Below are 13750 nucleotides of genomic sequence, written 5' to 3' on the forward strand. Positions count from 1 at the left end.
TATCAGAGGATGTCCCAGAAGTCTGCAGGGTGATCACTTTCCTAAATATCATTACAAGTTAAATTTCTGTCACTCCATCTGTTACAGTGTAAATATCAGAGGATTCACCATGAGAAGTGTTCTATGCACCCAGATATGTTACAATACTCTAAAAACAATAGTTTATTATAAACAAGTGTCTCATTTTCTCACAACGGACTGTTTGCAAACAATAATATACTTAGTTTAAAAAAGAAACAAAGTAATTAAAAGGAAAGTATCCAAATTAAACCATTGGTCATTGTTAGGCTGCTGGCCTTATCACCAACCCACAGAACTAGATGACGGAGATCTTCGCCTATAGCAGCCACCTTTCCCTTAGAGCTTGACGCGCTGACCGGTACTCAGATGCCCCCAGGACTTAGCTCCAAGTGTAGTGTGGGTTGGTAATGCAGGACCACAGCTGCGGGCCAAGAGATTGGTAGAAAGCAGCGGGTAGTCAAAAGATAGCCAAGGTCAAGGGTCACAGGCAAGCAGGGTAATCGATAAACACGCCAGAGGTCAGGGTCACAGGCAAGCAGGGTAATCGATAAACACGCCAGAGGTCAGGGTCACGGTAGCAAGGTCCAAGGTACAGGCAAGAAGGGTCAGAGTCACGAGCAAAACAGGCAGAGTCCAAATAATCCAAGCAGGGGTCATACACAGGGAATCAAACAGAGTATCCACAGGATAGGACAAGAGAACAGGAGCAGGTCAGCAGGACTGGGACAGACACGCTATAACAGGCAGGGATGCTAAGCCCTCCCTGCCCTAAATACTTAGAGAGACCAATCAGGGCTTGTCCCTGAAATACACACACCCACGCAGCCTAATGAATCCAAACTCAGCCCACAGGCTGGAACTAATTAATAGTCACCTACTGTGCGCGCGCCCGGCTTCCTATACTGCCGGGACGCGGTGCTGAAGCGCCTGACCGTTGCCTTAGCAAGGCAACGGTTGGGTGCTGGGCAGTAGTGATGTCACAATTGTCAAGGTGACTGCCGGGACACCAGGGGGCGCAGGAAGCGAGCCGCGGCGGCTGTGGGTACCGCCGCGCATCAGTCATAAGGAATTTCCAGAGTCCCAGCATAAAAATGTCAAGACCCCCTTATCTGACTCAACCCGGCAACAGCTTTCCGATATCCGGGAGGAAATATATACGATTGTTACTAAATTACCAGTTGGAAGATTTTCTGCTTTCACCATCTGCTTCCATTAAGGGAGGAATCAATCCTATTAAAGTGACAATTTCAGCTTTGGATTCATTCCCCTGATGTAAGAGAGCCTGTGAGCAAAATATAGTTTCACAGAATTCTGTGTGTTCTATGTATCAAAAATTCTTAGCAAACCAGCGCCCTGTCTGCAACACAGCGAGATAGTGTGTGTGTGAGGGGGGTTACTCTTACAGCTTCCTGGTCTCCCCAGCATTCAGGGGGCGCCCTGTCTGCAACACAGCGAGATAGCGTGTGTGTGTGAGGGGGGTTACTCTTTCAGCTTCCTGGTCTCCCCAGCATTCAGGGGGCGCCCTGTCTGCAACACAGCGAGATAGCGTGTGTGTGTGAGGGGGGTTACTCTTTCAGCTTCCTGGTCTCCCCAGCATTCAGGGGGCGCCCTGTCTGCAACACAGCGAGATAGCGTGTGTGTGTGAGGGGGGTTACTCTTTCAGCTTCCTGGTCTCCCCAGCATTCAGGGGGCGCCCTGTCTGCAACACAGCGAGATAGCGTGTGTGTGTGAGGGGGGTTACTCTTTCAGCTTCCTGGTCTCCCCAGCATTCAGGGGGCGCCCTGTCTGCAATGTAGTGAGATACTGGGGGGGGTAACACTCAGCCCCCAGCTCTCCCCAGCATTCAGGGGCCGCCCTGTGGTGGAGGGAGAACAGGAAACCGGGGGGTTTACACACAGCACACAAATTAGCACCCGTTAAATTATATTTAAACGTATGAGTCAAACTGTTCCTCCAAATGTTCTTCAGCCTCTCAGCCATTTTCATCATTTTAGACCAGTACTTCCCAAACTCAGTCTTCAAGTACCCCTGACAGGGCAGGTTTTCCATATCTCCTTGCTTTAGCACAGGTGTATTCATTACTGACACATTGTAACAGATCCACAGGTGGTATAATTATAACGTGTCAGTCAGTAAGGAATACACCTGTGCTCCAGCAAGGAGAACCTGCCCTGTTATTGGTCCCTGAGGACTGGGTTTGGGCAACACTGTTTTGACTAATATGGGCAGCACGGTTGCATTGTGGTTAGCATTGCTGTCTCATAGCACTAAGGCTGAGGTCTGGATTCCAAGCAGGACCTTACCTGTATGGAGTTTGTATGTACAGTAACTGTAATAAGGCATTAATTATAATCGTAACGACAACATAATATCACACAGAAGACACCACAAATCACTGTACACTTTTATTATCGCACGCACAATTTAATGTAACTGAGAACCAAGATACGGTCGCCAACGTGGCACACGGCGTAGGACCATGTCCTTCCATTCATGGCCGGGGTTCACACTTTCCCTTTTTGTGGACTGGATACCAAAATCTAGCACCGCGGCTCTTCAGCCGGGACAGCGCCGCGTTCCCATAATGGTAACAGCCCTTCAATATAGTCCAAAAATAACAACAGACAAAACTCTGCCGGAACGATACCAGGGACTGTGGGTGCTTTGTGCTTTTTTTGCTGTATAGGAAGAATTTTGAGGTCAGTGCGCCTCCTGCTGTCTACACCCACTCATTACATGGCCCTGGTGTCTTGTTCTAGCATATAGCAAACATGGATCACTTACACATGTTATTATGAGACATGAAATGTATTGGGCTCAGGGGCAAAATCTGGTCTGGCACTCACCGTACATGTGGAGATTGTGCTCTTAATTGTTTCCTCTGTCTATAGTATGTGACATATTATATATATATATATACCCCTAACAGTACAATAGGACATTAAGGAAGTCACATGGCTTAATGACAAGTGCTGTATGACAGGTGGCTACATACAGCTATGATGATGTCACTGTCCTTCAATTCTAAGTGATGACATCACTGATTTCCAATTCTAACAACATAATTTACAGAGCATTGCTCGTGTATTATCCACACATATTAAGTATACGAGGTGTGCAACGGTGATGTCACAGATGGAAGATGGTCAGTCATCCCCTGTCTACCTCAGTATCTGAAACAATAGCCAGACAACGGATGCTGTGCCCATTTCTTACAGTCAAATAAATGATAAAGATGAAGGTTCCCCTCACAGCCCCAGATCAATTTACAGGTAGTCTTAGTTCTAGGACATTATCTGGCCGTAGCTTATAAATATAATCTATATATTACCAGCACGCCCGGCGGCACCGGGGTGCCCGTCTGGTAATGCCGAATCATGTATCTGGTAATAGTAGGCAGGTCGGTAACACGTGACCCTGGGTTAGCATACAGCCAGATTGTTTTACCACTAAAGTGTATAATCTGTTTCCAATCTCTGCAGGCTCCGCCCACTGCGCCTGGTAATTCGGGATGCAGAAGCAGCCGCACTCTAATTATTAGTATTTCTATAGATAATAACCGTAAAGCTGCGACAATTCATGTTTGTATGTACGTGTATATATCTGGTATACGGGATCAGCAGGGTGTATGGTGTATATAAGTGCCTATATTGTGGGTACATACATAGCAGTGTTTGTATATACACAATCCAGACCCGGCTGTCAGCCATGAGTCTGGAGATCAACGCTGAGGGTCCCAAGTAGCTATAAAACTCCCAAATCAACGCTGTTTGTCCCAACAATGCAATTCCCTTTTAGAACAGATAATTCTCTCCCGGATGCTGCAGAGCTGACAATCACTGTTACACATAGTGAGGCCATGGACTGATTGGCTCTCGATGAGGAGATCCTAAGGGTACTGAGTGTTTAGTAATGGGCACGTCAGCCCGCTATAACATAAGCTTGGATAGGTTCTCCTTAGTGTCCTTTCTGTCGCTCCTTGTCAGCGCTGATGTTAGGGGTGTGAGCCCCGCTGTGTGACTTCTCTTACCTCCGAACTTAGGACACTGACTGCACATAAGACGAGAGCTATTTAGTGACATTACAGCAACAAGATCCAGCCCTGACAGTGTGGCAGCCATTTTGGTCTAACATTGAATTGGGGAAATATATTAAATACATAGGAATAGTAAAAAAAAAAATGTCCTCTATACAAATGGAATATTAGTAAATTAAAAGAACAAAAATCACTCACATAAAAACTAGATCTGCGGCTTTCACAGCGGCATTGAGACAGAAATGTATGAAGGACATACGGTCGTCCAGCAACACAGAGAGGCAGGAATACCCGGTGGCAGGCTTTAGTTCTCGCTAGGCCCCAGGGCTTCCAGAGCCGGATAAGGTGCAATGTAAACACACACGGGGAAGGCCTCGCTACAGGTCATTAGGCCTCGCTACAGGTGACTAGGCCACGCCATGGGTGACTAGGCCACGCCATGGGTGACTAGGCCACGCCATGGGTGACTAGGCCTCGCTACGGGTGACTAGGCCTCAATACGGGTGACTAGGCCTCACTACGGGTGACTAGGCCACAATACGGATGACAAGGCCACAATACGGGTGGTAAGGCCACAATACGGGATGATAAGGCCACAATACGGGCGATAAGGCCACAATACGGGCGATAAGGCCACAATACGGGTGATAAGGCCACAAGCGACTTATTTCCTGAGCTGTAGGTTTTCCAGAATGATTTTCTTGTGGGCGGGATCCAGCACCCCGGCCTCTTCTAGATCTTCCTCCACAATGTCACTACAAGACACAAGCAGACAGTTATTAGAGTTACGCTGCACTCTATAGCGTTCTACAGAATATTGCACCTCTCCACTACAAGCTGTCGTTATACTCTACAGAGCATCACAGAACTGGGGTCATGAGATCGACTCCCGACTATGGACTTATCTATGTGGAGTTTGTATGTTCTTTCCGTGTTTGCGTGGGTTTCCTCCGGGTGTTCCGGTTTCCTCCCACACTCCAAAAACATACTGGTAGGTTAATTGGCTGCTATCAAACTGTCCTTAGTCTCTCTCGGTCTGTGTGCGTGTGTTAGGGGATTTAGATTGTAAGCTCCAATGGGGCAGGGACTGATGCGAGTTCTCTGTACAGCGCTGCAGAATTAGAGGCGCTATATAAATACCTGATGATGTACTATAACATATACTAGTGCCCCTAGTGGCAGGACTCTGCAAAACAGTCTAATGGGCTATTGGTATGCCATACCGCCACCTTATGGTAACAATGATGTACTACAGTCACACTGGATGCTTCAGTTCGTGCCCAGACTCTTCTGGAGATCCTGGCGGGGGTGATGATGAGAAGAGATTTTGAAATAACTGGTTCGCTCACTAATTATACTATAACTGAGGTACCTGGAGTGAGCAAATAAATTCTACCCGTGGTCACTACGGAGAACCAGCGCTGCAGCACTGACAGGTTACACTGCTCTGATTGGGCTCTAGAACTGACAATTTAATTATTATAAGAGATTTCTCCTAATTGCTGTAAACTCCCAGACTTCCTGCAATTTATATGTCTCCGTTTTACTATGATAACTATCTGCTTATATTAATGGGGAAACATTCTAATGAAATTAAATTCCTTCCCCAGTTCACTTACAATTTCACAAAGCAATTCTGAGTTTGGTCGTTCCCGTCGCTGTGATGTCACTGGTTCCAAGTGAACCGATTGGCTGAGCTGTCATGAATATTGGTACAGCCCAGAAAATGCCGCCTCCGCTGTGGGTAAATGTACCCCCATTGTCTGCCTCCTCCTCTTATAATAATGCTGCACCCTCCGGGGGTATCAGAGCTCGGCCCACTCACTAGTGCTCCTGGCCTGAGCTTCATGCTACAAAGATTTCATTTTATTTTGGTGAAGAGTTTTAAAACCTTTTGTCATTTTATAGAAATAATAATCTTCTGGTTCTCAGCTCTAAGCCCCTGCCCAGGGTGGGGCAATACTGGTCTGGGGGCCTCCTAACCCCCTACTAAGTACTGACCCCCAACCTCTCTAAACTGTTCCCAGATGTAACCCCTGGTGTAGGGGGCTGTAGTCAGGACCCCGGGGCAAAGGGAACAGCACAGAGAACGTCAGAGACACTGGAACATTCGCTCTCTATATAAAGTAACTTTATGCTTTATAATCTATATATTCCTGGTATAATTCCATGTGAGAGCAGCACACCCACATACGCCCCACATACGCCCACGTACAACCAGCTTACTCTACCTGAGGAATTCCAGGTCATCCCAGCCATTGTGTATCAGTCCGTCCTCATATCTCTCCAGCCCGATAACTCGCAGCCACTCGCCGACGCTGGAGCTCTGCAGACTGGACGAGCTGCGGCCCCCTTGGTACAGAGCCTGTAGGGAAGAGAAGACGCTGGAGATAAAGACACGAAAAAACGCTGAATAACGACGGCAAATAATCGTCAGTTGTTCAGGAGTCTTCAGGAAATATCTTAACTCCTGAACCTTAATGTACATTAATCACATTCCTCTAAGATGTAATCAGAGATTTCTCCAACCATTATACAGGACGACAGAGTGGGGGACGCGATATGAACGGCTCTATTCATTATATCTTTGCAGCAGCTCCTTGGGAACCCTCTAAACATCAATCTGTCAATATGTCAGTGAGCAGCTGGTTCACCAGAGGTCAGCGTCATAGGGCCGGCAGTCCGATCACTACTAATAGTGTATTATTACATCACATGATACTCTTCCACTTCTTATTTCAATAGAAATGTGTTACATTATATCAACATTTTACCATGGGCTAAATAATTTTCATTGGACCATGAAATGCGGGAGCAGGGACCCAATTACAGCCAAACGTTCAGGCTTGTAAAAGAAATGTGTTTTACACGGTCTGTACACCGTGCATACTGCTCCCAAATCGCGGTCTGTACACCGTGCATACTGCTCCCAAATCGCGGTCTGTACACCGTGCATACTGCTCCCAAATCGCGGTCTGTACACCATGCATACTGCTCCCGAATCGCGGTCTGTACACCGTGCATACTGCTCCCGAATCGCGGTCTGTACACCGTGCATACTGCTCCCGAATCGCGGTCTGTACACCGTGCATACTGCTCTCGCACGCGGTCTGTACACCGTGCATACTGCTCCCAAATCGCGGTCTGTACACCGTGCATACTGCTCTCGCACGCGGTCTGTACACCGTGCATACTGCTCCCAAATCGCGGTCTGTACACCGTGCATACTGCTCTCGCACGCGGTCTGTGCACCGTGCATACTGCTCTCGCACGCGGTCTGTACACCGTGTATACTGCTCCAGAACACATATTGGCTCGTCCTATAAGCAAGTTCCAAGTGCTGGTTCCCATATCGGAATCACACTTTCTCCTGACGAGAAATTCAAGCAGGAGGCGGCACACGGTATCTACATGTAGCGTGTCCAGATGTTTTATTATCTCCTCTCGGCAGAAGAGGGGAACTTTGTTATTTAATTATAACACAGAGCACACAAGGTGACATGTACAATGTATCTGTACACACACCGGACTGGGCCTCTGTAATTTATTTAGGAAGAATATTGGATGGATTCTTGTACTTCATTTACATTATTAGAGAAAAATGAGGGGATTTACCCTTAAACCCTTTAATTTGGGCTCTCTCTGGAGGTTTCCAGGAGCCGAGCAGGACAAGAATTTTTGAAAAAGATCCAATTGAAGACAAGGGGTTAAGCAGAAATGGCAGAAACAAACATTTGTCATGTATTACACAGAACACACGTCCTACCTCCTCGGCGAGGTCCTCTTGGATGCTCTCTCGGATGCAGTGTGGTGGGAAGACCAGGGGGCGATTGAAGTCCATACAGCGCGGTGGGAGCTCCATTTTGCCCTTTCCTGGTAGGAGATGAGACGAGCGACTCTGGGGTTCCCTGGTATCCGCCTTATTCCCAGAATAGTCCACCTCGCTAAGCGTCCGCGCCATCTGCAGCACCGAGCAGGAGCGGTCGTCCTGGGAGCTCCCGTGAGATTCTGCCATATAAGACGTTTGGGGGGTCGGTATAGGGGGGCGGCACTGGGACTTGGGATGGTACTTTGTTTCTGGGGGTTCGCTGAAAGTGACACCCACTCTGGCTTTGCCGGGCGCTGACCTCTGATCCGTGTCCTCCGCTGGTCTAGAATGGAGCTCGCTAGACGTCATGTAGAAAGGATTATCCAACATCTCAAACTCGGCTGATTTGGGGAGAGGAGGCGGAGGGAAATCAGGGGGGGGTAAATTGAGGGTGCCGACGTCCTCATCAGATGAATTCTCCTCTCCTCGGGTGGCCTGTGGAAACTGGCGGTGTTTGTCTGTGTGTTGTGCTGGCACCGTGATTTGCACCTTATTCTTAGGGGCCGCAGAGGCAGGAAGCTGCCCGTCGGGGGGCAGCATCTGATGTGGGACCCCCTCCAAAACATAATATGCAGGGTTGTTGAAACTGTTTTTCAAGCCAAGTCCATCACCCTCTGCCTGGACTTCCATCTTACACCTGCAAAGACAGAGCAAGAACAATACATGTTCAATCAGATTGTTCAACCACATTGCTCAATCAGATTGTTCAATCAGATTGTCCCCAATGGACAAAGTTTACAGTGCTCCCTGAAACTAGAACTATTTAGTCAGTAAGATCTCGGTCAGATCATTGTGTAACTCAATTGATATTTCATTACGTTCCCAATAACACACAGATGAGGAAGACTATAAACATATCTGTATGTTTTTGAACTGTTGAAGAACCCCATGTAAAGACAGGAGAACATGTAGATAGCACCCTAGTCAGCATCATACTGAAGGCCCCAGTACTGTCGACAATACTAACCACTGTGTCACAGCGGGGAAGGAAACAAAGTCGGAGTAAAGAAGGAAATCAGAAGAAGAAGGACGACTGTCAAAAAATGTGTATTTATAGAATAAAGGTTTATATAGAGAGGTTTTTGTTTTTCGTCTTGGGGGTGGCCAAGATTTGGAGTTACCAATAAGTAGCATAGGGATACAGAGAGACCAGACTAAAGGTTCAATCTGACTGAGGTGGTGAACGATATGAGGATTCAGACATCCCACTTCTAACACCAACTTTTTTTTTCTTTTCAACCAACCGTGCCAGTGCCGGGTCTTCCTTAGTGGACCCAGGTAACGCGGCTGGCGGGCGGCTGGTGGCATGAGTAGGACCTTTCTCAGGTTCTTCAAACAATTTTCCAAGCGAAGGACCCGGTGGATCCGTAGGGAGATGCTTCCGGCTTGCAGATCTAGGAGCAGAGGAAAGACCCAGCTTAGCAGACAGACTGTGCTGCAGAATATGGTTCTTACAAACAATACAAAGGTAACAATCTGCCAAGGAACTCTATTCATTCTCTGACAGCCAGATGGCATGCTGGGAGATGTAGTTTTACTAGAGCTAGAAAACAACCGAATGCCTTGAATACATTCAGTGCATCACCCCTATCCATCCTTAGACCGGTGAAATAAATATATTAATTCTGAATACAGTAATAGATCATTTTTGATTTTTCTTCCAAAAATGTATAAATCTACCTCCGGGAGCAGAGTGGGGGGAGACGGGTAGAGAGATGGGGGGAGAGGAAATCACCATTACTGTAAAATGGTATTGTAACCACATTACTTGGCGTAGTCGTGGTTGGGTCGTGACATTGATGGCGGCTTCCCTTTAACGGCACCAGTCTCGTCCTTGTCAATGCTGATCCATTCTGCAGAAGGAAGGGGACAAAACGTGGAGATATGGCAGCATGTAGAGATTAACCGAATCCATATCTAACACTGTATGCAGAATGTGATTGCTAAAGAACACACAGAGGTCTCTGTCTCTTACCGTACAGACGCTCTCTGGTGCCCATGCGCTCTGCGGGCACACGCACTTTCATAGAGCCACGGATGTTGCCCGTCTCCTCTCCGCGGTGAGACAGGTAGGTCAGGAACTGCTGGGACGTGCTACCGATCATAGACTTCAGCGCAATCACACATTCTCCTGCACGGGAATGTCATGGAGACACGCGTGTCAAAACCCCACGTTTATGTCACATATAAAGAAAATGACTTATTTCTTGAGATTCGTTTAACATAGTAAAGTCTCCTCGTGTCCTGACCTTAATACGAAGCAGAATATTATTAGGGAAGTGGGGCTAAGCAGCCACAGACCAGCGATATCATTACATAGAGCAGAGCGACACTTTGTGACACTTTCTTATTGAGTCGTAAAAACAGGTGTCACAAACATCTACAAAATGTCACTTATTAAACAATAAATAAATAGAGGTAACGGGTAGAGCAGGAGAAGTACAACAAATCCCACAAGTCTGCAGCAAGCTGGTGAAGAAGGTTAGTGTGACAATGATACATCTACAGATGACACAATGTTCTGTCGTTCTATAAATGCAATAAAACAGTCACAATAAGAGCACATAGCAAAAGCCCCTTTATACCGTACAATGATCCGTGAGAAGCAACTACAACGTCCTCCCCCGTTTCCCAATACACATGGTGTAGACCATCTATAACCTCCCTGGAAATCACATAACATACTACACAGAACAACATAATATAATATACAATGTAATCTATAACCTAACACAGTCATCTCACCATAAGACTCGTATCCATCCATGGATTTAACTGTTAGCAGTAAGTGCTGGTCTTGTAGGTACTCGATCTCAGACAGAATAGGCCTCAGCTGCAGGAAGGACGAGGGGTTACAGTGAGATCCTTGCTAATAAATTATTATTCTTTATGTATATAGCACCTCCGTATAACACTGCGCTAAACAGAGAATATGTGTAATATATGTAATCACACACACATCAGTCCCTGGCTCATTGCATCTTACAGTCTAAATTCCCTAACATACACACACATCAGTCCCTGGCTCATTGGGGCTTACAGTCTAAATTCCCTAATACACACACACACACACACACACACACAGAAACACAGACTAGGATCAATTTGATAGCAGCCAATTAACCTACCAGTATGTTTTTGGAGTGTGGGAGGAAACCGGAGCACCCAGAGGAAACGCAAGCAAACACGGGGAAAACATACAAACTTCACACAGATAAGGCCATGGTCGGGAATTGAACTCATGACCCCAGTGCTGTGAGGCAGTAGTGCTAACCACTGAGCCACCGTGCTGCCCGGCACAATCGGCACTTTGCAACTATTGTCGCTCCTGTGATTATACACTAACGCGATATGTGGCTGAGCGGTCGTTTATCAGGTGATTGGCCCGATAGTCGGCTGAAAACCCTCCAGTGTATACCTAGCCGAATACACGGGTACTCACTCTCTAAAGTGGGGGCCTAGTGTCCCACAAAAATACAACAAATACAAAACAACAGAACTTACTGATTACAAACTGCAGTATCTCTCAGGAGCCATCTGACCTCCTCCCAGGTATCGAGAGACTGAATGAAGTGTCTGGAGCCTCTTACCAGCATCCCATCAGGTGCAAATACTGATTACTAGCAACTTGCTAGCTGTCTGAAAACCTGAAATGGGCTATATGAATGGAGCCCGCCCTTCTATCTCCATCCATACCCCAGGGACCTTTATACCAGCTGATCTGCATGTGGGTATTTATGTGAAGTTGCTTAATATACAAACTAGTATCATCCTGATAGAACAGCGTCACCCAGTGGTACTACAAGGACAGACATTAGGGCGTTTAGGTGAACGTGGGGGAAATGATTACAGTAAGAAACTATATTCTGGGATACCAACATGTGAGAGTATTAGATACCATGTATCTGTCAGGGATTAGATAGAACAGAGCGATTCTCTGCAGATCTCTACAGAGGTCGGTAATGTAATAATCTGCAGAATATATCACTATGTATCTGTCAGGAGGTAGATGGAACAGAGCAATGTTCTGCAGATCTCTACAGAGGTCGGTAATGTAATAATCTGCAGAATATATCACTATGTATCTGTCACACAGATATTTTGGGAATCCTACGTGTCTCAGTGGATAATCTGGCTCCGTGATGTGAAGATGATTATTACCTATGTGGATCAGCACTAGTTATCATGCGACGCCCCAGAAGCAGCGACAGAACCTCCCTCTGTATTCCAACAAGCACTCCGGTGAGTGAGACTCAAGGACTAGGTCACTTACTGTTGGGAGCTGTCTCGACGACCACTGGACCTTCAGGAAGTTGACGTTGTCAATGCTCTGACTGTCGTTCTCGCTGCTCTTCTTAAACTCTGATAAAGGAAGACATCAAACCCTGTGATGTTCAGGTCATTAGATCCAGATCCCTCCGATATAGACACAAGTACAGGAGACTGAGGGGCACCGACGGAGCTGGTACGTCCACATCATAGAGAACTTCTGAATATTATAATAACCGTTGTTTGACGCTCACCTTCCAGACATCCAGAATAGAACTCGATAAAGAACTTTGTTCTACTCGCTGTCTTCACAATGGCTTCAATGCTCTCAAACTCAATGTAGGCCTGGTCCGATGACTTCAGGAGACCTGAGCGTATGACAGAGACTGTAAGCTCACAGGACGACAACACGGGAGAGACACAATCACCGTAGTGACAGGAATTAGATTACTTACCTTTCTTAGAGACAAACTGTGACGTCACACCAACCTCAAAGGATGCAAAGACGGGGGAATGATCACTGGTCGTGATGTCATCAGTGCACCCTAAAATACACAGAGGGGAACACCCCAAATTACATTACAGAGCAGTCACTGCCCAACTAAACTCAGTTATTACTTAATATCTCATTAAGAGCTACAGAGAAACATTAGAGCTGTGAAGTGACATAATGGGTGAATCACATAAAACTACACATTATACATCTAAATTATAATTATATTATAATTCATCGAAGAGCTGCACAGACTGGTAATGTGCCTGATGTGACCTGTAATAACTTTATAATATACAGATCACTTTACTTCTCCAAAATAAACGTCACTGGGGTTTGAAGCCGGTTTTTCGGATCAGAACAAGAATGAATATTAAAAAGTAAACTGTAGCCACTAGATGGCACCCTTTGTGGGATCATACCGCCACTCGCTGTGTATTTATTTTTTGTTGTCCCTATCTCCAGGTTTTAGGTTTGAAGTCTCTAAAGACTAGGCCAGAACCCGACCTCCGTACAAAGATCTCATATCTGCGCGGCCGCTCACCGTACGAGTTACAGATGATGTGCGTTTCCGGGTAGGACTTCCACAGGATACGGTCACACCAGGAAGGGACATTAGTGCGGACCTGGAATACAGACAACAACAAGACTCTCTCAATGTATGAACCACTGTCGATCGACTCCCACACACGGCAGACTTCAAGTCTTGTTTGTTAGGATATCTATAAATGAAATCACTGAGGGACAGGGAGGACGGAGGAAACACAGGGAAGAGACACAGCAAAGAGCACAGAAGACCAAACACCATCACATGACAGAGAGCCAGACAGTGCCATTGTGTGGAAGCCAGAAGTGAGCAACCAATGGCTGGAAGGGCATGCTGGGAAAAGCAAAGTCATAGGGGCCCTGATGATGGAAAAAAATCTATTAAACAGGGACAAGAGACACCTTACCCCGGTGGGCTTGTGTTTATGATACACATATGTGTCTCTGGATCCTCGCTCATAGCGATATGTGGGGGGGTAGATGATCTCTTCCTCACCTGAAAAATAGGGACAAAAGA

At 46.5% G+C, this 13750-nt stretch overlaps 1 protein-coding gene across 2 annotated transcripts in view; it reads right to left on the minus strand.

Annotated features, from left to right (window-relative positions):
- Positions 1 to 2413: 2413 nt before the first annotated feature.
- The window catches only part of INPPL1 (inositol polyphosphate phosphatase like 1), a 54232-nt gene continuing 42895 nt past the window's right edge, over positions 2414 to 13750 (minus strand). Inside the window, exons 17-29 of one of the 2 annotated variants that reach the window (XM_075198350.1) lie at positions 13641 to 13729; positions 13232 to 13313; positions 12650 to 12739; positions 12449 to 12562; positions 12199 to 12287; positions 10671 to 10758; positions 9901 to 10056; positions 9694 to 9778; positions 9170 to 9319; positions 7824 to 8562; positions 6289 to 6422; positions 5677 to 5907; positions 4725 to 4812 (exon numbers count right to left, since the gene is read on the minus strand). In XM_075198350.1, the coding sequence (XP_075054451.1) occupies positions 5724 to 5907; positions 6289 to 6422; positions 7824 to 8562; positions 9170 to 9319; positions 9694 to 9778; positions 9901 to 10056; positions 10671 to 10758; positions 12199 to 12287; positions 12449 to 12562; positions 12650 to 12739; positions 13232 to 13313; positions 13641 to 13729 (2000 nt within the window). In that variant the 3' untranslated portion in view covers positions 4725 to 4812; positions 5677 to 5723. Of the gene's footprint in view, positions 4813 to 5676; positions 5908 to 6288; positions 6423 to 7823; positions 8563 to 9169; positions 9320 to 9693; positions 9779 to 9900; positions 10057 to 10670; positions 10759 to 12198; positions 12288 to 12448; positions 12563 to 12649; positions 12740 to 13231; positions 13314 to 13640; positions 13730 to 13750 lie in introns of both variants that reach the window. The other variant, XM_075198352.1, reaches the window with a different exon arrangement.

This window comes from Mixophyes fleayi, chromosome 2, assembly GCF_038048845.1.
Source record: "Mixophyes fleayi isolate aMixFle1 chromosome 2, aMixFle1.hap1, whole genome shotgun sequence".
Taxonomy (NCBI): Eukaryota; Metazoa; Chordata; class Amphibia; order Anura; family Limnodynastidae; genus Mixophyes; species Mixophyes fleayi.